Here is a 26,972-nt window from a genome sequence, read left to right on the forward strand (position 1 = left end):
TCTTGCTGGGTTCCTCCCCTTGTAGACCCAGCATAGAAGAAACAGCTGAAACCTAAATCAGTTATTGCTTGGACATCTGCTTACTGTCTTCCAAAATTTTGTTGAAATCTCTTTTCTACTGTCATCTCTTTCCCTATTTTTTGCTTTTGATACCTATATGGTTTATTTAGTCAAATTTGGGGAATAGGCAGAGTAAATGTGTGTCTTATGTCTTTTTTTTTGTGTGTGTGAGGAAGATCAGCCCTGAGCTAAGATCCATGCTAATCCTCCTCTTTTTGCTGAGGAAGACCGGCTCTGAGCTAACATCTATTGCCAATCCTCCTCCTTTTTTTTTTTCCCAAAGCCCCAGTAGATAGTTGTATGTCATAGTTGTACATCCTTCTAATTGCTGTATGTGGGACGTGGCCTCAGCATGACCGGAGAAGCGGTGCCTCGGTGCACGCCCGGGGTCCGAACCCCGGCTGCCAGTAGCGGAGCGCGTGCACTTAACCACTAAGCCACAGGGCCGGCCCGTGTCTTATGTCTTTTATAGTCAACCAGAGACTGCTGAACCGTCTTTTAAAGCTATACATGGATACCATTTAAAGTATATGGTATAATTTGACATTCAACGGCACTGTGCTATCTCTCTATTGACTCTTTTGGATTGATTTAGATATAATTTAGACCAGAAGAGCCAGAACAAAGCCTTAAGAGTCGACATCTTCACAAAGTATATATTGTACTGGGTAGAAATACTGATCATATGTGTCATTTGATAAACATCCCCAGATATCCAGTGTTGTACTAATTTCAAGAGCAGATTAAATTCAGGCATTTACAAGATTACTGTTTAGTTCTGTAGTATTAAATATGTGAAAATACCATTTAGTCAGAATAAAGTCCCATCCCTAGACATGAAGTCATATGAAACACACTAAAAATATTTTAACTTGATAATTAGCACCACCTTACTATATGCCATGTTACTTTTTTCATACTTTGAATTTTCATGTTCTCTGAAATATTTTTTTTTTTTTTTTTTTAAAGATTTTATTTATTTATTTTTTCCCCCCAAAGCCCCAGTAGATAGTTGTGTGTCATAGCTGCACATCCTTCTAGTTGCTGTATGTGGGACGCGGCCTCAGCATGGCCGGAGAAGCAGCGCGTCGGTGCGAGCCCAGGATCCGAACTCGGGTCGCCAGCAGTGGAGCGCGCTCACTTAACCACCAAGCCACGGGGCCAGCCCCTGAAATATTTTTTATTATGGAATATTCTTGTCTTCACTTCATTTTCTTCATAGTTTATGGATACAACGTTAAAATAGTATTTATGGTATTTATGTAGAAATGCATATTCTTGATATCCAGTTTTATTTAATGTGATACAGCTCTTAATACCTACCAGAGAAATTTAAACAATGTACTTCTTAATAGCTACTCAAATTATTGTTTATGTGAATAAATTTCATCTTTCATTTCACTCAGTAATGCCTAATAATGTGAGAGCAAAGGTCCCACACAGTCTTTAGCACTGAACTGGGTCTGCTGAGTTTTAAGTAGTGCACTCGTGAAAGGCGCCAAACAATAGCATCTCTGCGGGAATCTAGTATCTGGCTGTCTCCCCATCCCAGAGTAGACAGAAAGTGCTGAAGGGGATTAGAATCCAAGCTATTTTCTGCCAACTGTGACCCTCCACAAAGGGTAGAGAAGAAGAAGGAAACTAGAATCGTGTGCATGCTTGGGTACGTGATTTTCCTTCGAACTTGTAGCATGTGAGAAAAATGACCTACTGCCTTCAATGGCATGCAGGAAACCAGAATTAAATGCCAGCTACCCAGATTAACACCAAGGAGGATTCTGTTTATAGCCTATCTTTGTTATAACATATCTGGTATGCCTTTCACACCCTATGAACAGTCTAGCTACAGTGACCTCTGTCTCAGGCTTCTCTTTATTTTCTTATTGTATGTGCCTACTTATTAGTCAAACACATGTCTCCATTGATTACATAGGACAATAGCTCCACTTAATTGCAGAGTCACACATACATCAGCTGATTCAGAAATTCTCTGCAGTTGTTACTGATGAAATGTCCTCTGTTAAAGTGGTCCCAAAATTAGACACATAACTTAAATAATTGGTTCACTTAAAATTGAGGGAGAAAATTGTATTATTTCCATGGTCATCCCCCTCATCAATTTTATTTGACATGCTTATGTAGGACAACAATTATAATTTTTACAGAATCTTGAAAGTTCTAAAAGCACGAGAATGGCTTTTTCAAATGTGTAGCACTGAAATCTTGAATGCTGGAACCTGAAACGGAGCCATCTCTTGTCATCAGCTCAGCTTACTGCCTCAGCTGAGTTGTACGTGTGTCTCGGCTGTCACACCTGCTTCCAGTCTCACTCCCCAACCCAAACTAATTCTCAGCTCCACTCTCTTGCCCATTGGTAATTCTAACCACCTTACTGGACCAAGTATGTGTGTTCCACTTCCGTTTATACCAGGTTACATGGTATGGGGAAGATAAAGGGTAAACAAAGCCTTACAGTGAGGATGGAACAGTTGTAGTAATTGTCTTTCCTGTATGATGGCCCCGTGAAATCTTTGAGAAAAGATGGAGAAACATCTGATTTTGTATTATGAAGCATATCATTTTCATTTATGAATAAAGGAAAAGTAAAGAGGTGGAAATAGTGCTTGCAAAAAATCCAGAGATCCTTTGGTGAAAGTAAAACTTTTAAAAATTAAATACTCTGCAATCGATGGATTTTTTTTTTTTAAAGAGCCTTTTGTTATGAATAAGCTGTATCACAGAGTAATATTGAGTCAATTACGTGAATTTGAGTGAGAAGAAAGCTATTCTACAAAGAATGATAAAGCTTCTCAGTGGTCCTATTATATTTGGTTAAAAGACTGGATCATTAGTCACATTTCCACAGTGCTTGTATTTTACAATGTGGATGGTTTAAGGTACAAAACCCTATTATGTATGTTTTTAAGGCTATGTTTTAAATTTTTAATTTGCCATGGTTGCCAGACATGCAAATTTTATACAAAGCAAAAAGTTGTGAGTGGTTTAAATTGCAATCAACTCGAAGGTTTTCTGTGTTAAATATTCAGTTCAGTATGTAGATTTGTAAATTAGAGGTCTACAAATTAAATGCCGTATTTGTTTGCTGTAAGAAATAGACAACGACAGCAAGCTAGCACAACTTAGTCACCTTTTCTAAATTCTTTAAAAGATTCTAAATTACTGTATTCTTACTTTACAAAAATGTTCTGCTTTAGGTGAATAACAAAAATGAAACACTAAACCTTGAACTGAACTGCATAAGCTATCATGTCTCCTAGCGAGAAAGAAACAGAGTCAAAGCTGTTGAATCTGAGCCAAGGAAGTTGAAAATTTGTACATAGCGCCTTGTATCAAAGCTTGTTTCTTATGTAGACTTTTGGAGCTCTTCTGTGACATTAATGCTGCCAAATTATTCACCTTTCAGGTCAGAAACCTAGCATTATGTAGGGAACTTACTTGGGAGATAGGATCGTATTTCTGTTTTATTAATTTATAGTTAAGTAGGATTTTTTTTTTCTTTTAGCTGGGAAGTGATAATTTGCCTGCTGACTCTAAAAATTTAAGGGTAACCTTCGTTCTTTTGCTTTATTTTAATCCATAAAAGTAGTTAATAGTTACTTTTGTTTGTTTGCTTTTGCTTTTATTTTTAAATAAGCCTGTGTTTTATGCTTTTGAAAATCTTGACTATTATTTCCTTCCACAGTCTGGCTAGATTGAGGCTGGCTATAAGCTTTTTTGTGGGATGGGTTTTAAACATGCATAATAGTTTTTTGCTTATATCTGAGAGAATTTTAGGTTTTGTTTCTTTTCTCTTTAAAATAAAGTGAGTGAACTTTCATCTCTAAGAAAATAGGAAAAAATATTTTAGTTAAAAATTATCCAAGTTGGTTGTTTGGTTTTGTTTTTTAACATTGGGGGACAGGATTGGATTGTTTATAAAAGGATTTTACTTGATAGATCATAAGGATTAGTGTACTTATTGTTAGTTTTCAATGTACATACTGTAAGCAGCTTCTTGATGTAGTTTCTAGGTTTCTTTGCAGTGAGAATGCAAAGTATAATGTATTTTGAGTATTTTGATTGCCTTTTCTTATGGAAAAATAGATGTGGGAGGTTTAACCATTTGAATAAAAAAAATTAGGGTTTTTTTTTATTGTTAGTAGTCGCAAAAACAAGAATATAATCTTTCACATAATAGAAAAACTTTCAGTTTACGTGAAAATCGCTTAGTTGAGTGGAAATGTGATCTATTTTAAAAAGATATTCATAAATTTTTTTGTGAAAAATTTTTGAGAAGCCTCTGTGTTTATTCCTTAGGATACTATCCATTAGGTTTCTGTATTGGCAACAAAATATTTCTTAGAGTATGATCTCTTTCTGTTTCTTTCCTTCTCAAAAAAACGTTGATAGAATATCTTTGAATAATTTCAAGATGTTAGGGTAGAGAAGACATTTTCTTAATAAGAGAATTTGAGTCTTTAAGGCAATATAAGTACAAACTAAGTTGAAACAGTAGTGCCTTGATAAGTACATGTTATTTAAGTTATCTTAGATCTGAGAGAAATTTATCATTTTAGAACTAAAAAGTAAGCCTGTTCACCATTTGAAAGCTCTTCTCTCCAGCTCAAAGATAGATATATTCAAAATACTTCCTACTGAGTAAATCTTTCCACCTGTCCTTGAATTTTCTTTCCTGTTGTAGTTTTTGCATTTGCATCTATAAATTACGGCCTAATTCCAGTTGTGAAAAAATGTTGATATTAAATTAGAACTTTAAAAATGTCAGCCATGTGGCAGAAAAAAATTTATCCCACACCCGGAGCATTCTCTTTGTTTCAAGGTTGAGATTTTGTAATATAAAGTAAAGTAAATTGGCACTTAAAGTAGGTGGTCCATTCAGCTAAGACTGAGGCTTAAAGAGGAAAAAAAAATTATTAAAAGAAAAAGAAAATGACTATTTGTATCAGTTTTCCAAATGCAGTTTTGAAAATTTACAATATAATATTCTTTATGAAAGTCTAACTTACAAAATGATCTGTTAAAGTAATAATAGTGAGATAAAGGTAGGGGAAGAATGTGAAGGTACTTGACCATTATTTCCATTAAGTAGTAAATAAATAAATGCCATGTTTTTACCTAGTGTGTTTTGTTGTACATGTCTGTAAATATAGAAGCCTAATTTTGGTGTTGTCATAATGTTATTTACATTATAAGGTTGTATTTATGTACAAAAGGGCAAAAATAAGTATATCTAACTTACTTGGAGACCGTGGACAATTTATAAGAAAGAACAGATTCAAAGGAAATAACTCTTAGAAAAATTTTGTTTGAAAGCCGTACAATATTTCAGGTGTAGTTTATTATTTTTCTATATGAATAACTTACTGTTAATAAACATACTCATGGGATTAGAGCATAAAAGAATTTTTCTTCTTATTTCAAAACAATTTGTTATATAGGTATTACAGAAATTTGCTAAAGTAGCTCAAGAAGAAACTTTGTTACTATCTTAGCTAGAACAAAGTCTTCTCTCTGTGATCTCAGTTACTGCAGTTGTGAGTGAGGAACTCTAAATAGAGTAGTACCACAGTGTAGTTATTTCTCCTGTCTCTTAAAAAAAAAGCTAGATTTATATTCTGATATGTCTAATGCTAACCAAATCTGTCTTCTTTTTAGTAGGTTTTTGTTTAGTCTACTACCATGTACTATGGTTTGGGCTTATGTATTAATTGAATAAAATACACATTGCTTTAAAAGTTTGGTAGAACAAGCAGTTGAGTTTTGAGTTGAAACAAATGAAGATTCTACAAAACAGAGTCCCAGAATAGACTTCAGTAGGTCCACCAAACCTTTGTGTAACTTGGCCAGGAATGAACTGTTAGGCACTGAGGTTATTGCTGGAAAATACTCAGATTTTTTTCTTTTGGAGGGAGGGTATAACCTTAGAAAAGCTACCTGTTTACTTCTCTATAAAACAGGTTAAATATTTGTTCTGTTCTGTTCCGGTTGTACATATATCAGGTCTTTGCCAGTGAAGAACTAGATTGTATTGAAATCTTAAGATTTTATGATGATAGTGTTTCACAAGCATGGGAAACATTTCTAACAGTTGGTTAATATTAATCATCATTAATATTTCACTATATTTTAATTCATAGGACATGAAAGTAATCTCAGTGCATGAGATTGAAAAGGTTAAAATATGTGCTTTATGCTGTGAATTTGTATGTAGTTTAGGTTCTATTAAACTCCAGGACGTACTGTGCTTTTTTCCAGAGTAGGGGGTACATTGTAGATCAAGACTTTATCAAAATCTAGATTGAGTTTTCTAAAATGTTAACTTATCAAATATTATGTATACTTTATGTAGACAAAATGTACAAAAAGTGTTGTATTAAAAACCAAGGGTCCACTTCCCTACCCCCTTGCCGCTGCTTCTCGTCCTGTTTTAGCTGTTTATTCTGGCTTTTAAAAATCTTCATATTTCTAAATATAATGCTTATACTACTGACTCTTAATTCATCAATTATGGTAGGTGAGAATTTTCCTTTCTTAAACTTTGCCATCCTCTGTGCTTTCTCTCCTTTATGTTCTTAATGTAGCTACTTTACAATTTTTGCTGAAATCAGTATTCAGTGATTATTACACCTATATATAGTATTCATATGTAAGCATTATAAGGTACTATAGCTTCTTTTGCAGTTTTTTCATTAATTAATTAATTTTTAAAAATTTATTTATTTTTTCTTTGTGTTTATTAGTAATTCCACTAGCTTTTCAGTATAGTTTTCCACAAGGTCGCTTACAACTTGTATTAGTTCCTTTTTTTCCCCCCATGGAGATACCCTTCCTGGAGACCTCCATTCTCTGGCTTTTACCTGGACTGGTTCCCCTTCAGGCCTGCTGCACAACTGACTTATTTTTGTTGTTATCCTCAGAATTCCCGTTGTCTTTCTCTGAAGTTTAATTTCCCAGTTCCAGGATTCAGTGTTTCTCTTGGTTTTTATTCATATGTTTTGGTGGAGCTTTCTACTGGAGTGTGCATGCGAGGTAACTAGTTTTAGACTTTGCAGTTTTGAAAATGTCTTAATGCTGTACTCTCATTTATTTGATTGGTATTTTGATTGGATATAGAATTGTAGGTTGTCAATATTTTTCTTCATAATTTTGAAGACACTGCTTCATTGTCCTTAACCTCCGCAAGTTGCTATTAAGAAGTACGTCATTTAATCTTTTGCGTATGACTTGTTTTGCTTTATTTTTTTCCTGAGGAAGTTTTTACAATCTTTTTTATTTGTCTGGTTTCTGAAGGTTCATGATCACGTACCTTGTTAGGAATCTTTTTTCATTGTTTGTGCTGGGCTTTTGGTAGGCTCTTTTAATTTGGAAACTTCGAGTTTGGAAATTATCTTTTATTATGTCTTTGATAATTTCTTCCCTTCTGTAATCCCTCCACCTTCCTGGATTGATCCTCTCATTTTATCACCTTTTCTGCTTGATGGAACTTTTCTCAACTTTATCTTTCAAACCTATTTTTTAAAATTTATTTTGCTTGTCCTATTTTTAATTTTTATGAGCTTATTTTTGAACTCTAACCATTCTTTTTTCATAGCATCCTGCTCACGTTTCAAAGATGCATTTATCTTTGTTTAGCTTTATGAAATATAGATGTATCTCATATATATATTTATGTATAGAGATGTATATGTGTACCTATTTATATATATATGTAAAACTTTGTTATTCTGCTGTCTGTATCATGTCTCCTTTCTCTAAGTTACTTTTTCTCCATTGTTAATTTTCTATCATGTCTTTTACATAAGATGCTGTGCTCTACTGCATGGGTTGGTAAACTGTGACCTGCTGTATCTGAATTGCATTCTGTTTTTGTACAGCTCTTGAACTGAGAATGGTTTTTAACATTTTTAAAGGGTTTAAAAAATTAAAAAGCAGGCAGAAGAATATGCTACAGAGACTGTATATGGCCCACAAAGCGTTAGTATTTACTGTCTGGTCCTTTACCAAGAAAGTTTCCTGATCCCTGCTCTAATGTCTGGAGATTCTTGTCTTTCTTTTCATATTTAAGAGTCAGACACTAAAAGTGAGTTGGAAACTCTGTATGTAAGTAGGGCTTGGTTAGCTTCACTGAAGACTAACTTGCTAAAGCTGAAGCTGGTTTTGTCAGTATCTATTGTCAGTATCTATTGGTTTTTTCTCTGGGACCTTTTTCTCTAGAGGAGAGTCTCTAATCTCCTGTCTGGAGACATGTTTCAAAGGTGAGTACACGTTTGAGTATGTAGACTTTCACTTAATTTTTCTGTTTTCAGTACAATTACCTTAATTGGAACTCTGTGTACCTCAGATTCGGTTTCTTCAGAGCCTAAAACTTAGTCTTCTGCTGGAGCCAGAGTGGAATTTGTTACCTGCTGCACAGGAAGGTAATGGGAGAGGAGAGTTGGGAGTCCAATTTCTACTTATGTAGAGGTCAACTCATACCTCTATTTTCAGCTCACACCGTACTGCTGTGTTTTGTAGAATCTTGTATCTCCTAGATTAAATTTTCATGGAGAAAGTGAAAAGATTTAAAAATGACTAGGAATTGTATCCAAAGTAAAATTAACTCAGTTTTTTAACATTATGTAATCTATTTGTCCTTATATTACTTTTTGGTATTAGAAGTTCAATATGAGAGAGAACTACAAAGAAATCTTTAGTTTTCAAAACAGCCCTCTGCGGTGGTGGATGTGTAAGTTGCATTTTACAATGAAGAAACTGGAGATACAGTTAATTAACTTCACATGGAGGATCACATAGTAAGAATAGAACCAAGATTCAGCTTGGCAGTCTAGGTCTAGAGAATGCTTTCTTTACATCTATGTCAGCACTATAGTTCAAGATAGCATATGATATACTTGGCAAGTGAATTATAGTAGTGAGTGCTGTGTGTTCAGAAGAGGAAGAGAATGGTCTGGCTGGAGAGGTAATGGACATGGAGCTTGAGTTGAGTCTTGGATTAGGTAGAGGGAAAGGAAGAGGGTAGTTCAGATAATAGGTTATGATCCAAGATGGTATAGCTGTTGTATTTAGGAGATGGTAAATATACCACCCTGATTTAAGTGGAGATTTGGGGACTACTGAATGAAAGCGTGAAGAAATGGGTGTAGCCAGATCATAGTATTACATATCAGAATATTGTATGCGTGTTTTACACTGTGGGTTATGGGAAGGTTTTGTTCTAATATGGACTCAATACATACTTAATTTTAAGATTTATCCTGTATTCAAGACGAATTAAGGGTGCAGGGGTTATAACATTTTAGGTGTCTGTGGTGTAGGATTATATTAGTTTAAAGTATTAATGATGTAAGGAAGATTATGCTTCACACCTGGATTAGGTTGCATCTAATTTTGTTTTTTCCCTTTAGTGTTGACATATTTTTTAATTTATTTAATTGTTCTGTGGTAACAAAGTTTGGTGGTAGGTGTGATCTTGGAGAAATTTCGTTTTGGCCGTTTCATATCTCTTTGGGTTAGGATGTTATTTTGCTTTTAGTGTAAGTGAAGCAGTTGGAAATTGTCTCTTTATAGATTCTAGTGTCCATTTTCAGTGAAAATGAAGCAGTGTTTTTCCAACCTGGGCTTAGGGCCCTCTGGCAATGAGAGAGATCATAGCCGGATCTCAAAAGCAGTTCAGTTGTGGTTTTGGAGTTTTTATATTTTGTTTCTTAACCATATTTCTTTTTCTTTATTCTCTCCCAGTATGTAAGCTCTTCTTTACAGTGCCAAGAAAGAGATGGACCTGTAGTGTTTGATACTGGTAAAAAGGAATCACCAGCTTTGTTTCTTTTATTTTTAAGTTTTAGAGAAAAGATAAATGAGTAAGGAACATGAGATTCTAAGTATCCTGGAGAGAAAAGTTTGAGCATCTGTATCCTAGAATCTCATCATCGTTCTTAAACAGTGTTTTGTGTTTCATAAACTCCATCTTGAATGTTGAAAATTAGATGAAGTTTCTTTTAAGACTTATAAAAAAGACTCATAAAGCTTGATGCTCAGAGATAGATTCTCTACTTCCTTATGAGATAAACTACTATTTGCCTGGGAAAAATCTTTATTAGTCCTAATTATTTAAAAATCAGATCTTTTTTCTTTGTTCTTTGCTTTCATATTTTTCACACTTAACCTGGCTTCAACTCTTGCTAAAGTGATTACTATCACTTACTAATCATAAATATAGTGAGGTTATGCTTTTAAAATTGCATAATTTTAAGAATTATTGTATAATAGACTCATATGTATAATACCTTGTTTTCTCCTATGAGGAGGAGTTAGAAAGTTCAAGCAGAGAAGTCTTAATAATCTTTAAATTCTTACTATAATTTGCAGAGATTATTGGTTTTGCTGATTTATAACACTTGAGGATTTATGTCTCTTGTTTTAAAAATAATTTAGCTTCCTCTTCCCTCTAATGCTCAATATCAAGAAAAACTGACATCCATTATTTTGTGAATTAGCTTTTTTTACTTCAGTAGAGTTTCAAATTTCTATATTGTTCTATAACCAGAGTACTGCAGAGTTAAACTGAGCAAGATAACCTTGTGTTAGGGGACTGAATGTTTGGTGGGAGTAATAATTGTAAACCAGTGGCGTTTGTTTGTTTGTTAGTTTTATTTCTTACTTTAGAGAAGTAATTTGTTCAAATACTTAGCCATTATATATATATAACCTGAGTTATGGTGAATATTAGAAGACATTTAGAAGGGAAGTAACACACTTGGTAAATGTCTTCAGAAGGTGTATGCTGAAGCTATATATGTGTGTTTCTGTTTATATGTATCCTAAAGCATATGTTAATTATAGCAAATATGAAAACATGCAGAGAGATCTTTTTAATCAAAAAGTTCAGAGGTTATCATCTAGCTTTTCATTATCAGGTTTAGTCTTGTCTTAGCAAATCAGATACTTTATAGAATATAGCATTATAAGTAATATCATTATAATCGTCGATAAAGAAATATATTAAAAAGTTGAAATGAATTCCTAGTGTAGCAATTTTTAGATAATACCTCCAACTTAAATGTAGATTGTAATTCTATAATGCTTGAAAATAAAATAATCTTTTTTTAGAGAAATAATGCTATAAATGGCATCCCACCCTCCACTCCCACCCCCACCCTGCCCCAAGATTAGCCCATGAAAGTTCATTTGGTCTGTAATGTAGCATACAAGATCATATTTTTTCCAAAGAAAATAATGCTCTTGCTAATAAGTAATTAGGAAAACAAATTTGAGAAAGTATTTATCTTGAATCATGGTATTTGAGAAAAAGCAGAGAGATTTGTGTGAAAGGGAGAATTAGCTAGAGTGGAATTAACTGAGGTCAGAACAGTGAAAGGCGGGAAAAGGGATGATGTTCACTGAAAAATGAAGTGCTGGACTCAAGGAGATTCATTAGGATACTCCCATCGCACATTGTTTTGAGGGTCCGGTTGCCCCTGGAATAGTGGGTAAAGATGAGCTGTTCCTATACTTTGTTATTTGACATTTTAAAAGGGGAACTATCCTCTAATAAGCCTTAGGACAACAAAGCCTTAGCCTTTATAAAACCCAGAAAATCCTTTAAATTTATAACCATGAATGGTAAATAATTTGTATTTTCGTTAATATTACCAATGATAAAAACAGATCTTAGGCTAAACCCTTTTCTGTATTGTTTTTTACTTTGAGTATATTATCCCGGGGAAAGGGTTGGTTTTGGTATCATTCTTCAGAAGGTCTGCTTACCATAAAAGCATAGAATTAATACTATTTCAGCTTTCCTAAACTACCATGTAAAACCTTATTTCTATGGCAAAATTCATTCACTGATTGAGTCCCTACCATGTGCCAGGCACTTTTCTTGGTGCTCTAACTACATCAGTGAACAAGAGACAAGAATCCTTGATCTTGTGGAGTTTATATTCTAGTACAGATTTATTTCAAGTTCCATTTGAAAGATGCCAACATTTTTTATTACCTTCAAGTTGGCTTACTGAGGGTAGGTGCCTATAGCTAGAGCAGCTGGGACTCTACATTTATATCCAGTATCCTAATAATAGTGAATGGGTAATAACTATATTAGCCATTGTTAAATAGGGCAACAGAGGACAGCTTCCTTTTAAGGAGCCAAACGAGAGTCCTTATCCTTGTCCAACTTTTCCTGAATAAGGATTCTTATGATTGTGAGAATATTTGAACAGTTTGCTTCTGTCATGGCAGCTCTGTTTTTAAGATTTCATGTGTTAACTGCTAAACTACCACCTAACTTAGGTGCTGTATACAGTTTTGTAAAGCCAGTTTAAGTTGTTAAGTGAACAGACTCTGAGTCCAAACTGCCTAGATTTAAATCCCAACTGCCTGTAGTCTAGTTGTGTGATCTTGGGCAAGTTACTTAACCCCCCTGTGCCACAGTTTTTAAAAATCTGTAGTGATAATAGTTGGCTAATGTGAGGATGAAATTAGTTAGTTGGTAATGCCTAGCCTTGGCAAGTACTAAATGACAGCTGTAACTATTTTCCATGCTTGACGTATGGTTTATGTTAAAGTTACTTTTCCAGGTTTTTTTTTGCCCAGCACCTTGTTTTGTTTGGTGAGTTTTGCTTTGAAGGAGAGCAGTTTGGTATAATGGAAATCTGGGTTCTAGCTTTGGATCAGCCACTGATTTGATCTTGATTTGATCAATTAGTGAGGGGGGGTTCAGATAAAATGATCTCTTTAATATTTTCCTATAAAGTTAAAATATTTTAATATTTTTTAATAAGTGAGCATGTTGAACCTTTGGCTGTTTTTGAGTACTCAACTGGAACTTGTTTTCTTTAGAGTTTTTTGTTTAATCATACTGTGAAATGGTGATCCCAGATACTTAGTTTTTGTGCCACAGCTTGCCAGTGGCTATTAGTAATTCTCAACTTTTGAATTATTAGGTTTTTTGCAGATGATTCCTGTAATGTGTTTAATTCTAAATATAAACTACTTGACACACATGCGCATTAAAAGGTGGTTCCCTAAAATAACCTCTGCCTTGGCTTCTCATGTCACTGAGAACCTATTTCATAAACTTATTGTAATCACCTCCTAGTAAAATTTGAGTCAGATAAACTAGAAATACATTCTTTCCCTAATTACAACTTAATTTGTGTTATGTGCGCTTTTCATTAATTTAAAAATGTTATATTGGGCCGGCCCCGTGGCTTAGCGGTTAAGTGCGCGCGCTCAGCTGCTGGCGGCCCGGGTTCGGGGCCCGGGTTCGGATCCCGGGCGCGCACCGACGCACCGCTTCTCTGGCCATGCTGAGGCTGCGTCCCACATACAGCAACTAGAAGGATGTGCAACATGACATACAGCTATCTACTGGGGCTTTGGGGGAAAAATAAATAAATAAAATTTTTAAAAAAATCTTTAAAAAAAAATAAATAAAATAAATAAAAATGTTATAAACTTCACTTAGATTTGTTTTGTTTTTATGTCCTATTTCCTGGAAGACTATTCAGATTTTCATTAGTTTTTCACTTCCTTTCAAAGAGTACCTTATAGATAAGCATGTTGTAGAATCAAAATAAATGTTGTGGTCAAATTTTCTTGGAGTTCAGGTCCTGTAAGGATGGCTGTTTTTAACTCCCACAGAGTTATTTGTGGTTTTTCCTGAACTTTTCCTTCTGCAGCAAAGTTCTATTTTCATTAACTACACACTATTTTAAAGTAGAAGATGGTGGTGAGAGATCAGTCTGTGTTACTTTTGGATTTTTTTTCTTCGTGAAAGCAATGGCGGTCTTGATTGTAACAGAAAACTACCTGGAATTTGGACTCGAAACAGGTAATCGTTTCATACAACTTTAAAAATCAGTATTGCTTTATCTAGCGTTAATATTTTTGACTTCAATATTTAAGTAAGTTTTATATCTGATAAGTTTTTGAAATTAGGTTTGAGGTGTATATTCTGTAATGTTCTAAATAATTTTTTATTATTCTTAAGTAAGATCTTCCTTTTTTTGTTTTTTGTTTTAGCTAAGTTTTTTATTACCTTTTTCCAGAAATACTGTCCCCTCCCCATTTTTTCCTTACAGTTAAATAAGTTTCTGTAATGCTGAGGTGTACTCACATAGATAAAGACACAAATTTTAATGCAAATTTTATGCACAGTCATGAAATGTACAAATATCAAAGGGATGTTTTCAAAGACTGTTCCTACTAATAACCAAATTTTATTGCATTATGGCATATTAATTAGCACATGAAAGAGCTAAGCTAGTCACTTCAAAATTTAAGATGTTCTGTTTTCTAGCATTTTATTTCCAAATAAAGATTCTGTATTTTACCTCTGTGATAAGACTAATTTTTTTTTCCCTACAGGGTTTACAAATTTTTCAGACAGTGCGATGCAGTTTCTTGAAAAGCAAGGTTTAGAATCTCAGTAAGTTTTTTTAAAAATTCAGCATTATTTAAATTTAAATTTTTCCATTTTTAGTAAAACAGCATTTGGTATAAATGGTTCTTTACTTTTAATCAATGAAGAGTTCTTTTTTAAGTAGGACTGTCACTTTTAGAAATAGCCTCACTCATAATTTTTACATTGTATAGTTAATATTTTTTGTAGAATTCTTATTTGGATTTGCTCTTACTTGATTTAATTCCCCTACCACCAGAAGTTAAACTAAATTTATACCTGAGTCACATATCAAATTCTATGTTGAATATGTAGGTTAGATTGTTACAAATGTAGCTAAAGAGATGCCTGATTTTTATAGTTCACTAAAACCCATTATAGATAATTGTATAAGAGCAGTCTTTTGGTAGAAGTTTACTTTTATTACTGTTATTATTGTGGTGTGTAAAGTAATTGGTCAGAAGAAAGGAAATTCCTAGAAAGTCAACCTAAAAAATTTATCAGCTTTTTCAAAAATTTTGTTTTTAGGGGTCCTGTTTCAAAACTTACTTTCAAATTTTTCCTGGCTCTTTTCTGTTCACTCATTGGGGCTTTTTTGACATTTCCTGGATTACGGCTGGCTCAAATGCATCTGGATGCCCTGAATTTGGCCACAGAAAAAGTTACACAGTAAGCGGAAAATGTACATAAGCACATGCAGATAAATATATGTTTTCCATCTTAATGAAGGTATATTATTGAATGAAATCATAAATTATTGTATTGAAAGTTAATAAATAACCATTTGATATCACACTACTTCCTCTTTCTAATATAAGCAAGTTTCTTTTATTCACTTCTAAATTTTAAGTCCTGTGTTAAAAAAATATATGTATATCATCAATTACTGAATTTCTGTTTTACTTGTTAAAATGGAAATATCGATATTTATGTTCTTTTTAACTTAGAGGTCAATGTTTATAATATTGTAATCTCTACGCTTGAACTAAGCGTCTGTGGAAATTTCCTTAAATCAGAACATTTTAATTAAAAATATTGTATTTAAATTTTATATAAATAATTTTATTTAAATAATTTAATGTTTTTTATTTAAAATATTTAAAAATTTTTTGAAGGTGAAATCTGTATACATAAGAGATGTTTGTTTTCCTTAAATTATTGATCTGTTTGTAAGACTCTTGTTAAAATAATACATTATTTTATTTGGGGATAGCTAATATTGTACAGTGTTAGATATCATAGATTACTTTTAACTACCAAATTCTATTTTAGTTCTCAAATGGAGAAATTATATTTGAATCTGTATATATAGTTCAAAGCCCATTTGCTATATTCTTTATGATTGTCAGATTTTTTTTTGTTGATGTAGACACCTTGGCAGAACAGCAGGTTTATATCTCCTTCACCTCATATCCAGATCCAAATTCCCATCTTGTCTTTTTGTTTTGCACTAGAAGCCCTAGTTGAGAGTATTCCATTTTGATTTATGTATTTATAATCATTAAGTTTCTCTGAGTGATCATATTTCCTAACATTTCTGCTCTTTAAAACCCTATGTTTAATGATGCAGATTCTCTAGTCTTTTCACATTCTTATCTCTATGTCATTTTCCTTTATTTTAATTTTGACAGCCTTTTTGTTTTTTTCCTTACCTCCATTTTTCTACATGTGCTTTGTGTGTGTGTTTACTTATTCTCACCTCCCACGACACACTCCCTCATCCCTCTTTTTCCCCTCCTTTTACTCAGCATGCTCTTGGCTACATCCTGCCTTTCTCCCACCATCCTATCTCTAATGGTTTCTTTTAAAACAAAACCTTGTTCTCCCCCTCCTCTCTACACAGACACTTCAGTCCACTAACCCCAGTGTTATGATTTAAATAAGCTGAAAGGGGGGTGGAGGGGAGCCCTTCACCAGCTACTGAAACCGCTGTGGGCTGCTCCTTGATACTAGAGTGTTCCCTAGCAACACTGCATACCTAATACTGCTGCTTTCTTCCCCCGCACCGATGGTTTACCCAGGCTGGGGGATGAAAGAATCACTTGATAAAAATATCTAAAGCGTTTACTGTTGGTTTGGAGTTGGGGGGTCACGTTTTAGTTTCCTTTTCAGGAAAAGGTGGCTTCCTTAAAGATTTTTCCCTTTGGGGATTTGGAGTTTCATTTTATTTTCAGTTTATTGCATTGTGTTGTAGCACTCTGCCTTGATACGAGGGTGTGGGCAAGCTAGTTCTGTTGTGAGAGTAGCATGACTGGCACAAAGAGCAGCATGCTCCTCACCCCCATGGTCAGGCACTGGTACTTTAATACCAGAGCTTACAACCAGAGTTCCACCTTTCTCTGTCGGGTGTTCATGTTTCCCCACCCAGCCCTGTTTCCTCACATAGAGCACTGTCATTTGCATTATCGAGATATTTTAATGTGTGTGTGTATGTGTATTTTAAACCCTCCAGTTTAGCCCTTCAGCCTGGTTGATAAAGCAGTACAGGATAGTAAAGTAGTCTGAAAGATTTGTCTTGTTCTAAAATAAGAAAAATCTTTACCAGTTATCTGTCTCTGTAGGATACAAACTTGGGACAACAATTAGCAATGAAGTTAGAGCTCAGACCTGAAACCTTTTGCTGTGTTAGGTATACTGCCTTGTCAGGAGTAATGTAAATTTCCTTGGTTTGTGTAGGATAGGGAAATTAATTTCAGATATAGTCATAATACTCTTAAGAAGGAATGAAAATATGTGAATCATTTATGATTTTAACAATGTAATTAAAACATTATACATGATCATTGCATATTGAAAGGTTCCTCAGTTATAAGTTGTTGCAGTAGGTTCCATCTGTCATATACCTTCTAATATTATGGACCTTGCTAATCATTCTTTCTTACTTGTAAGTAATAAGAAGGCACTTTATTTCAGCTGCACTGAAAAGTATCAAAAGACAACTAAAAATCCATTGGATTCATTGACTGTGTAAAGTTAGAGAATCATTTAAGTACCTGTGTATTAAATCAGGGATATATTAGGGGATTGTTAGAGAACACTAGAATAGAAATGAACAGAGTTAGATTTTAGTGCTAGATCTGCCCCTAACCTGTAATATTGCCATGAGCAAGTCATTTAACTTGCCTGGATCTAGAAGTTTTCATCTGAAAAACTAAGATAATGAGGTAGTTTTGCTAGGGCTCAAATCAATGTTGAGTGATGTTCGGTATAAAATAATGGTGGCAGTAGTACCTTAATACAGAATACTGAAAATAAATTCCTACTTTCATTTTGTAAATCCCAAGTTTCTGTAGTTTATTAGTGTATTTTGTTTCTGGATTTTTATATTTATTTCTTACATACTTTCAGAACATTACTTCATATCAACTTCTTGGCACCTTTGTTTATGGTTCTGCTCTGGGTAAAACCAATCACCAAAGACTACATTATGAACCCACCATTGGGTAAAGAAAGTGTGCCTTTGTAAGTATGCGTATTTGAGGGCTAATTTTTGTTTCATTATATAATCAAAACTGTTTCCAGAGTATTATATTTAAATTGTATTTAAGTTTTTTAATGATAATATTAGGACATTGTATTTTTTAAACATTATTAGAAATGCTAAAAGATGTGTTACAAAATTGACCAGGTCATCATTTAACCTTTTTGTGATCTTCATTAATGAATGTGAATGATTATTACCCCGCACTAATATTAACTGGTAAGTTTTTGTGCTTTCTCACTTAATGTCCCGTTGTTATGTGACATTTTTCTGTTGTTGTTGGGCGTGTTTTTAAGATATCTTCTGCAGTTCTTTTGCTTTCTCTTAATTGTGAAAGTTAGGGAGGAAAAAATGAGTAGTATAAATGGAAATTCATATATTCAGCCCCTATAAGAGTTGCTGACATTTTCCACATTTGCTTCACCCTTTTTTAGTTTTGTTTTTGATAAAGTAGTTTTTCAAATAAATGAGAGACATAACATTTTTACCCCTGAGTACTTTAGTGTACACCTCTAAAAAATAAGAACATTTTCCTACACAACAGTAGTATCATCACACCTAGGAAAAATAATGCCTTAACATTATTATCTAATATTAGGTCATTTTTCCCCATTTAGCCAACTATATTTTAACAGAAGATAGTAAAGAATGTAAAAACAGTTTATTATAAGGCATTAATAACTGTACTTGATAAGTTAACTGTTAGCCTCGTGGAACTATGTTAGAGTAATAGAAAGATTCAGACAGAGCTGGTTCAAACCCCAGTTCTGATCCTCGCTAACACTGTCACTTGAGGAGGATTATATAACTTCACTGAGCCTCTGTTTCCCCATCTGGAAAATGAAGATAATAGTATCTACCTCACAAAGTTATCATTGGAAATAAATGAAAGAACATGTGTAATGCAACCAGCTGGAAGTAAGTGCTTAATAAATGTTCCTTCCACTGCTTTGCCTCATCAAAATTAAAATAGAAACCCTTGACTAGTCATGGACTCTACAGTGTGCATTTTATATTATGTATTTCTTTTAGATCCTGGTACAAATTTTTCTTGGAATATATAATCAGTGATGACCATGACTTTTTTTTTTTAAGAGTTAATCTTACTGAACTAGGGAAGTATTCGTTGAAGTCACAATGTTTTTTCCTCACACGATTAAGCTTTAATGGTAATTTTAACTTGACAGATTCACTAAGTATTTAAAAGTAATCTTAAGGACCCTAGGGTTCTAGGGCTGCCTGGTGGCACAAGCAAAGGGCGCGCACTCTGCTGCGGCGGCCCGGGGTTGGCTGGTTCGGATCCTGGGCGTTCACCAAGGCACCGCTTGTCAAGCCATGCTGTGGCGGCGTCCCATATAAAGTGGAGGAAGATGGGCACGGATGTTAGCCCAGGGCCAGTCTTCCTCAGCAAAAAAGAGGAGGATTGGCAGATGTTAGCTCAGGGCTGATCTTCCTCACAAAAAAAAAAAAAAAAAAAAAAACGATCCTAGGGTTCTAGACAAAATCTTCTAACTCATGTCTTTGATGCTAAAAGTATTCCCAGTCTTTCCTTGAAGTTTAGCCTTAGAAGTTGGATTTTATACTCTTGTAATTATGTTCTCTGATTTTGTATTTGCCTTAGTTTAATTAGGAAAACAAACTAGCATTTATGATGCATCCATCATACACCAGTTATTATGCTAGGTATTGATACTTCGTGTATTTTATCTCCTTCATTCTTATAGTAATTCTCTATTTGTGATTGTTGTTCTCATCCCATTTTATAGATGAAATAACGGACTCAGAAGTTAAATAATTTGGCTAAGATTATTCAGCCAGAAATGGTATATATAAAGCATTTAGTGGTTATACCAACATTCATTTCCCACTTTCAGCCTGACTAAACTTTGTGCAGATTAGTAGTGAAGACTATGCTAAAGGAAATGGGGATAAGGAATTTTTCCCTTGGGTGTATATTAAATTATAGGAAAAATTTGGTTGTATACAAAGACCTAGGATCCTCTTCCTATAGCTTTATTTCCTTTGTCCCATCCCCATTTCTGACCTGTTTTATAAACAATTCAAACAAAATTACAGTCTTATCTCTGCTCCATCCTATTCTTCTTTATTTGTCAGACCATTACATTAAGTGATGAGACAGAGATAATTTTAAATTTTTGTTTAAAATCCAAAGTCCATGTGGTAGATTGAGAAAGAATGGCTGCCCATCAATCAAAGAGAATGAGATCAAGAAGAAAGCAAGTGACAGGTCTTCATCTGTCACTTGGACTAAATGGTTTGTAGAAAGGTCTCTATTTGTAGTCAGAAGCAAAAATGGTTATAATGCAGTTTCAACCCGGAAGTGTATTTAAATCCATCCATGTGTTCTGATTTGGCATCAAAAAAATAAAATGTAGGCAAACAGAGTCCATATGTGCTCGTGACCTTGTGAGAAGAAAACCAAAAGAGAACATATACAGGGAAACCTAGAATGGCTTTAGGAATTTGGAGAAATTTCCCCTGCCTGTTCTTTATCTATGTATTTTATCCCAGCTCAGGCTCTTTCCTGAGTTACCCATCAGATCAGTTTACCAGATCTTTATGAGGTTAGTTAAATAATCTGAATTAGAAGATACTCTTTAATGACTATTATCCTAAATCCTGAACTCCTTATGAACTGAGTGAATATTTTTTGATTCAGTGCCTTATTCCATTCCCTTCATTCCTATTATCACCCTCAGAGTCTATGTAATAGCTGTCTTCAGGATGCTACCAGTCAGGCATCCCTGCTGCACAGCTCCAGGGAGCGCAGTATTGTCTCTAGGCCCCTGGAAAGGTTCAAGGCTGTGGGTGGCCTTGTGTCCTGTGTGCTGTCAGTCTCACATGGCTGACTCCTTAAGCTCATTGTTCATAATAATGGAAATGTGGATAAAAAGTTAGGCCTTGGGGCCACCCCTGTGGCATAGTGGTTAAGTTCGGCATGCTCCACTTCGGCTGCCTGGGTTCGTGGGTTCAGATTCTGGGTGCAGACTTACACCACTCGTCAGCCATGCTGTGGCAGCGTCCCACATACAAAATAGAGGAACATTGGCACAGATGTTAGCTCAGTGTGAATCTTCCTCAACAGAAAAAAAATGAAAAGTTAGGCCTTTATCCTTCCTAGCCAACAGTGCTTTTCCATTGGAATTTTATGTGAATTTCCTGCACTCATGACCTTGTAAAAAGGAAACCAAAAGAGAGCATACATAATAAAGCATTTGTTCTATGCCCATTTCTAACTTCCATTTCATAAATAGTTCAAACAAAACTGTACACTTTCACATCTGCTCTGCCTTTTCTGTTCCTTGTACTGTCCTTCAGCTGTATTTCCTCTGGCAACTTCTCCTGTATTGTAGTTTTAGTCCCTTTCCTAGGTGCTTAAAGTGCACAGGAGGAAAAGGTGATGATGGAACCTGTGTTGGGGAGAAGTGTTGTAAAGTTTTTATCTTTTCCCATTCATTCTTATTTATAGCCATCCATTCTACCCTCATGGTCTTAAGAATTTGAGGGAGACCCTTTCAGATCCCATCTGGCAGATCACTCCACACATTTCAGCAGTCACATGTTAGGTACCTGATCTCTACTGGAGATTAGACTAGATGCCGAGCATGGTCTAGTCATTACTTTCAAACTACTCACAATGTGATCTTTTATCAAGACCAGAAAACATGGTCTTTTAAAAACATTAAACCCCAGAAGGACATCAGAAATTACCTCTTCTTTCTAAAGTCCTTTAAGGAGCCCTCAACAGTAGTCTAGTTTCTGAAAACAATGGCCTCAGGGTACATCTTCTCACCTGGAATCTCTTGTAGTTTCCTTCTTTCTTTCTCCTAGGTTCCAGTTTAAGAGCACCCAACTTCTCTTTTCATTTCATAGCCAGTTTGTTTCCCATGGAGGAGGGTAGGTAGAGAAAAGGATCCTAAGTATTGCTCTACTTTTTTCTTCTGGATATCTGTTACTACTTTACTTTCATGATACATTTATCTATCTGGTTCTAGTATGCAAGTGAGAGTATTATATGGATAAGTCTATGGCAGAGTGGAATACTTTTGTTTTATATCTCCAAGTATATAGCTAAGTATAGACTTTCTATATCTTTTTTGTGTGTGTGTGAGGAAGATCAGCCCTGAGCTAACATCCATGCCAATCCTCCTCCTTTTTTTTTTCCCCTTTTTCTCCCCTAAGCCCCAGTACATAGTTGTATGTCGTAGTTGCACATCCTGCTTATTGCTGTATGTGGGAAGCCGCCTCAGCATGGCCGGACAAGCGGTGCGCCAGTGCGCGCCCAGGATCCGAACCCGGGCCACCAGTAGAGGAGGGCGCGCACTTAACCGCTAAGCCATGGGGCCGGCCCCTAGACTTCCTATATCTTAAATGGTGAACATTAACACATATAACTAGCCTGCTAGCATATTTTGGTCTTTGAGAGCACCATATCAACTTTTTGATCTGTAGAATGACAGAAGCTACATTCGATACTCTGCGACTCTGGTTAATAATCCTGCTGTGTGCTTTGCGGTTGGCCATGATGCGTAGTCACCTTCAAGCTTACTTAAATTTAGCCCAGAAATGTGTGGATCAGATGAAGAAAGAAGCAGGGCGAATAAGTACGGTTGAGCTACAGAAAATGGTAAGTTTTATACTGTAGTATGAAGAATGGCAAATACTGTGTTGTAAGAAAAGAAAGAATTTGGTTTCCTTTAATAGATAGTAATTTTACTGCATAATATTCTTATTGTAAATAAATGGGATAATCTTAAACTGACAGATATCGGACAGACCTTGATCTGATTTTGGTGCTAAGTGAAGAAAAGGTCTCAATTCTTCCTGCCTGAAGTGGTTTAAGTATCATACAGTTGGGTGGTACAAATCTGTGATATGTCTACTATTGCTAAATGGGACCTCTAATTGATTTGAAAGACATTACGTGTATATTGTCCAGCCTTTATGGCTTAAAGGGTAGGAAATATTAGTTTTAGTGACTATATTTATTCCTTTTAACATTATTGCAAGTACGTGAACATGGAATGTAAATATTTAAGTTAACGGGGCTTCCAGAGAAGGAAAGTGCTAGGAATCCATCCGCCATTATAGTGGACTGGACCTATAATCTGATCATGTCTTTTTAAGAGATTTGGTGTTGAGTCCTCTGTTTTTGACTCTCTTTCATAAGTCAGGAGAGTTTTATCAAGATTTAAACAACTTTTTTTCTGTTTTACTTTTTATGTATTTTCGTACTCTATAATTTGATCTCAGTCAAATATGTTCATATAGCATGGGCATTTAATGTTTTTATTTATGAGGGGTTTATGCTTGTATATGACTCTGCCTGTTGTTATTTAGTTTGATGTTTTAGGTGCCTTGTCTTTAGAGATTTTAGCATTTTATTTTATATTTGAAATGTAAGTGAATACCATTTGAATTTAATGGTTATTTTCTTCAATTTATATTAATCACTTAAGAACTGTTTTTAAAGAATTTATTTTAATATTTTCACATTTTAAAAAACTTATCTTCAAATTGAGCCTTTCTGAAGTCAGTTTGGGGGCATTCATAAAGTGCAAACTTAACTACCATTTAGTTTCCTTCCAAAGAAAGGATAACTTATCTCTTAAGCAACTCAGTTTGACAATTATATGAACGTTTAATTCATTTATAACGTGTCAGCCATATTAGACACTTAAGAATGTTGTTGGTTGCAGGTGGCTCGAGTCTTTTATTACCTTTGTGTCATTGCACTGCAGTATGTGGCACCTCTGGTGATGCTGCTTCACACAACTCTGCTTTTGAAAACACTAGGTAGGCATGCCCTGGCAACTGGGAAACAGGTTTTACTTTCTGCCTGTAATTAATAATGCTTTTTGTTACCTACGGTGAAATATGCCTCTTAAAATCATTTCTCTCTTTAAAAGTTTTAAAAGGAAACATGGGAAACTTTTAGCTGTAGAAGTTGATTCATCATCTTGATTTTGAAAACTCAGAACCATACAGTTTTATAACGTTTTGCTTTACTTATAAGAATTGTTTGCTAAAAATTAATTCCAAATTTACTGAGTCACTTGAGTAAGCACTGTTGATCTTAGTTATTTTGTGCTATAAGAGGATGATTTAAGATTTTGTTAGTGCCTAACATTTAAATTTTCACAAGATACCTGTAAACTTACATGAATTACAGAGTCCTTTGGTGAGTTCTACTTTAGATAACTTATGTTGAAAGAGCAAAGATTTCTCAATGGAAGAACAAAGTTCTCCTATGAGTCTGTTTACTAACCTATCAAGTCCCTGTGTGGTATTATTCAGGAACTATCCATTATTGTATTGATCGTTTCTTTTTGCTTAGATCAAGCAGTCTGCCAATGTGGGGGTTTAAGAAGCCCAAAGGGACTAAAAGTATTATTTGGGTGGGCTTAGTAGATACCATAGAGCTGTTGATAGATGTAAATGTCCTTTAGGAATCTATGGAACATAAAGGAGCAGCACAATTATAAATTATGTGACTCATATCCTATCCAACATAGGAAAGTATATGATGAAAAAACTTCTGGAAGCTATTACTAGTCTCTCACATTGAAATCATAGATAGTTTCTGAGAAAGAAATTTATTCTGATATTCTACAGGTAGAAAAGATTTCTAAGAAGTTATTGAGTCTGTCCCTGTCAATCCAGTAGAGGTAACTGCTTCATGTATTATACAAGGAGAAAACTGTTTTTATTTAGCAGATTTTAGTGCAGTTAATTAAAAGTAAATTAGACTTTTAGCTTTTATGTGTACTTTTAATGATAGAGCCAGATTGTAGTCTGGTCAAGTTAAGTGAATTTTTTACTAGATATGCAGAAAGATTATTATTTTACTTTATTTCAGCATAAAGTAACTTTTTATATCACTAAACTTTTTGTTCTTAATTTCAAATATAAGTTAAGGAATTTAGTATTATTTTTTGAATAAGGAAGTTTGGAATTAGTTATTCTCCAAGTTTTATTTATGTCTTGAATTTTCTAGGTAATCATTCCTGGGGGATTTATCCAGAACCTGTCTCTACCTTGCCAGTGGACCACAGTCTGCCCTCCCATTCTGCTCAGTCTGAATTACCGTCTGCTGATGGGAAGATGAAGGTGACTGTCACACAAATAACGGTGGCACTGAGCAGCTTAAAAAACATTTTCACCCCTCTGCTTTTTCGAGGGCTTCTGTCTTTCCTGACCTGGTGGATCGCTGCTTGTCTCTTTTCTACAAGCCTTTTTGGGCTTTTCTATCACCAGTATCTGACTGTGGCGTGAATCTCAGTTAACACAAAAGGATATCCAAGTCATACTTCGAATTCAAGTGTTGGTGCCCTGGAACGGCTGACGAAAACCAGAAGAAAGCAAATGCAAAGGAAAAAAACCATATCAGAATATCTTGTTTTAAATGCTTCCTCTGTATTCTCAGGGTGAATTAATGGTATAATATTTAAAATTACAGAATAGATTGTTAACTGCTATACTGTGGCATTGGAATTTTAACTCCTTGTATTAACTGATGTGAGAGAGCTATCTACAAGGGTAATACTTCTGATTACCTTGGTTTACAGAAACCTCCAGCAGTCTTTGAAACTTCTCACATGACTCCGGTTATTGATTGATTGCTCTTAATGGTATTAAGGTACTGTTAGTATTCATAATGGCTGCCTATAGAACAATCTTCACACTGAGCCATGCTTTAGGGGAGGGAAAGGAGCTAAAGTCGCTTCTGTTGGTAATTAATATATTAGTCATTCTTCAGACAACAACAATAAAATCCAACAGAAAGGAAGAAATAGCTACTGTATATTACAGTAAAGAAAGCTGAATAGTAATTTTAAATATAATGGAGATGTACATGCTTAATATCTACAAGTACTGCTGCCTGAGAGTAGCAAGAGTATTGTTTTAAAATGTGTTCTATCCAATTTGAGGAATCTTTTAAAATGGTTGACTGTATGAACATTTGCAATCTTGCTGTCAGGTTTGGGCCTCCCATATTTCATTTTATTCTATGATCCTAAATGGTTCTCTTTAATAGTCTAAAAATATTTATCAACATTGATGAGACTTTTAAAAAATTACTTTGTAATCCTGCTGACTACCTGTATGTATTGTGTGTGTGTGTGTATATATATATATATTATATATTAAATATATAATATATTGAGATTATAAAAGATAAAAATATTGAATCCTTATAATATTTTAAGTTGCTGAATGTATGTTAAAATGTGATTGAATGAGGTGTATTTGTATCTAGAAATTTCCTTTCTTTTTGGAATGAGATTAAAATACATTTTGAAAGTTCATCAGAGCAAGAAATTTATTTGTGTTGCCTGTGTGTGAGCATACTTAAAATTTTATAAATACTCAGGTGATTTTTCCCAAATTAAAATTCATTTTCTGTCAAAAATTAGAACCTTTCCCATTCTAAACAAGTCTACGGCTATTATTTAAGCCCATGTTAAATAAGGCTTGTTTTAAATTTGAAGTATTTAGAATTAGAAATATTAAATTTTTATTTTACAGAACAGAAATTGAGGTCATTTGAATGAAAAATTCAAATGAAATGAACAGAAAAAGTAAAATTCTTTTTGATGCTTTTTACATCTAAAACCCAAAATGAAGGATTATAGTTATAAAGGGAACGAATATAAGAGATAACAGGCTTTTTTTTTTTTTTAACAAATAGTAGAATTTATAAATAAATGTTCTTCCATAGAACTGTCTTGAGAGGCTGTATATTATGTTTCAGTGCTATTCTCACTATTGAAGGCAATTTTGAAACTCTTCTTTTGGAATTACTTAAGGCTTGTGGTTCACATTCATTTGAATAATCTCAATACAGCAGATTCCTGTCTTTTGGTGTAGATTAAATATTTTGGAAATAACTGATATTTTAAATAAGACTGAGTGGTAAGTGCTTAAGTTGGATAATACTCTTTGGTTGAAGTGAATTGTGAATATATCCTAATGATAGTTCATGTG

At 34.3% G+C, this 26,972-nt stretch overlaps 1 protein-coding gene across 5 annotated transcripts in view; it reads left to right on the plus strand.

Moving 5' to 3' along the window:
• Positions 1-26,293, plus strand: part of TMEM161B (transmembrane protein 161B) — a 69,253-nt gene extending 42,960 nt beyond the window's left edge. For 3 of the 5 annotated variants that reach the window (XM_004420383.3, XM_087430073.1, XM_087430075.1), the window contains 7 exons: positions 13,761-13,912; positions 14,449-14,509; positions 15,011-15,151; positions 17,831-17,944; positions 22,437-22,611; positions 23,684-23,780; positions 24,982-26,293. In XM_004420383.3, coding sequence (XP_004420440.2) covers positions 13,761-13,912; positions 14,449-14,509; positions 15,011-15,151; positions 17,831-17,944; positions 22,437-22,611; positions 23,684-23,780; positions 24,982-25,259 — 1,018 coding nt within the window. In that variant the 3' untranslated portion in view covers positions 25,260-26,293. Of the gene's footprint in view, positions 1-13,760; positions 13,913-14,448; positions 14,510-15,010; positions 15,152-17,830; positions 17,945-22,436; positions 22,612-23,683; positions 23,781-24,599; positions 24,653-24,981 lie in introns of all 5 variants that reach the window. The other 2 variants (XM_087430074.1, XM_087430076.1) reach the window with 2 other exon arrangements.
• Positions 26,294-26,972: the final 679 nt, after the last annotated feature.

The sequence above is a fragment of the Ceratotherium simum genome, chromosome 4 (genome assembly GCF_057802395.1).
Source record: "Ceratotherium simum simum isolate JZ-2026a chromosome 4, ASM5780239v1, whole genome shotgun sequence".
NCBI lineage: Eukaryota > Metazoa > Chordata > Mammalia > Perissodactyla > Rhinocerotidae > Ceratotherium > Ceratotherium simum.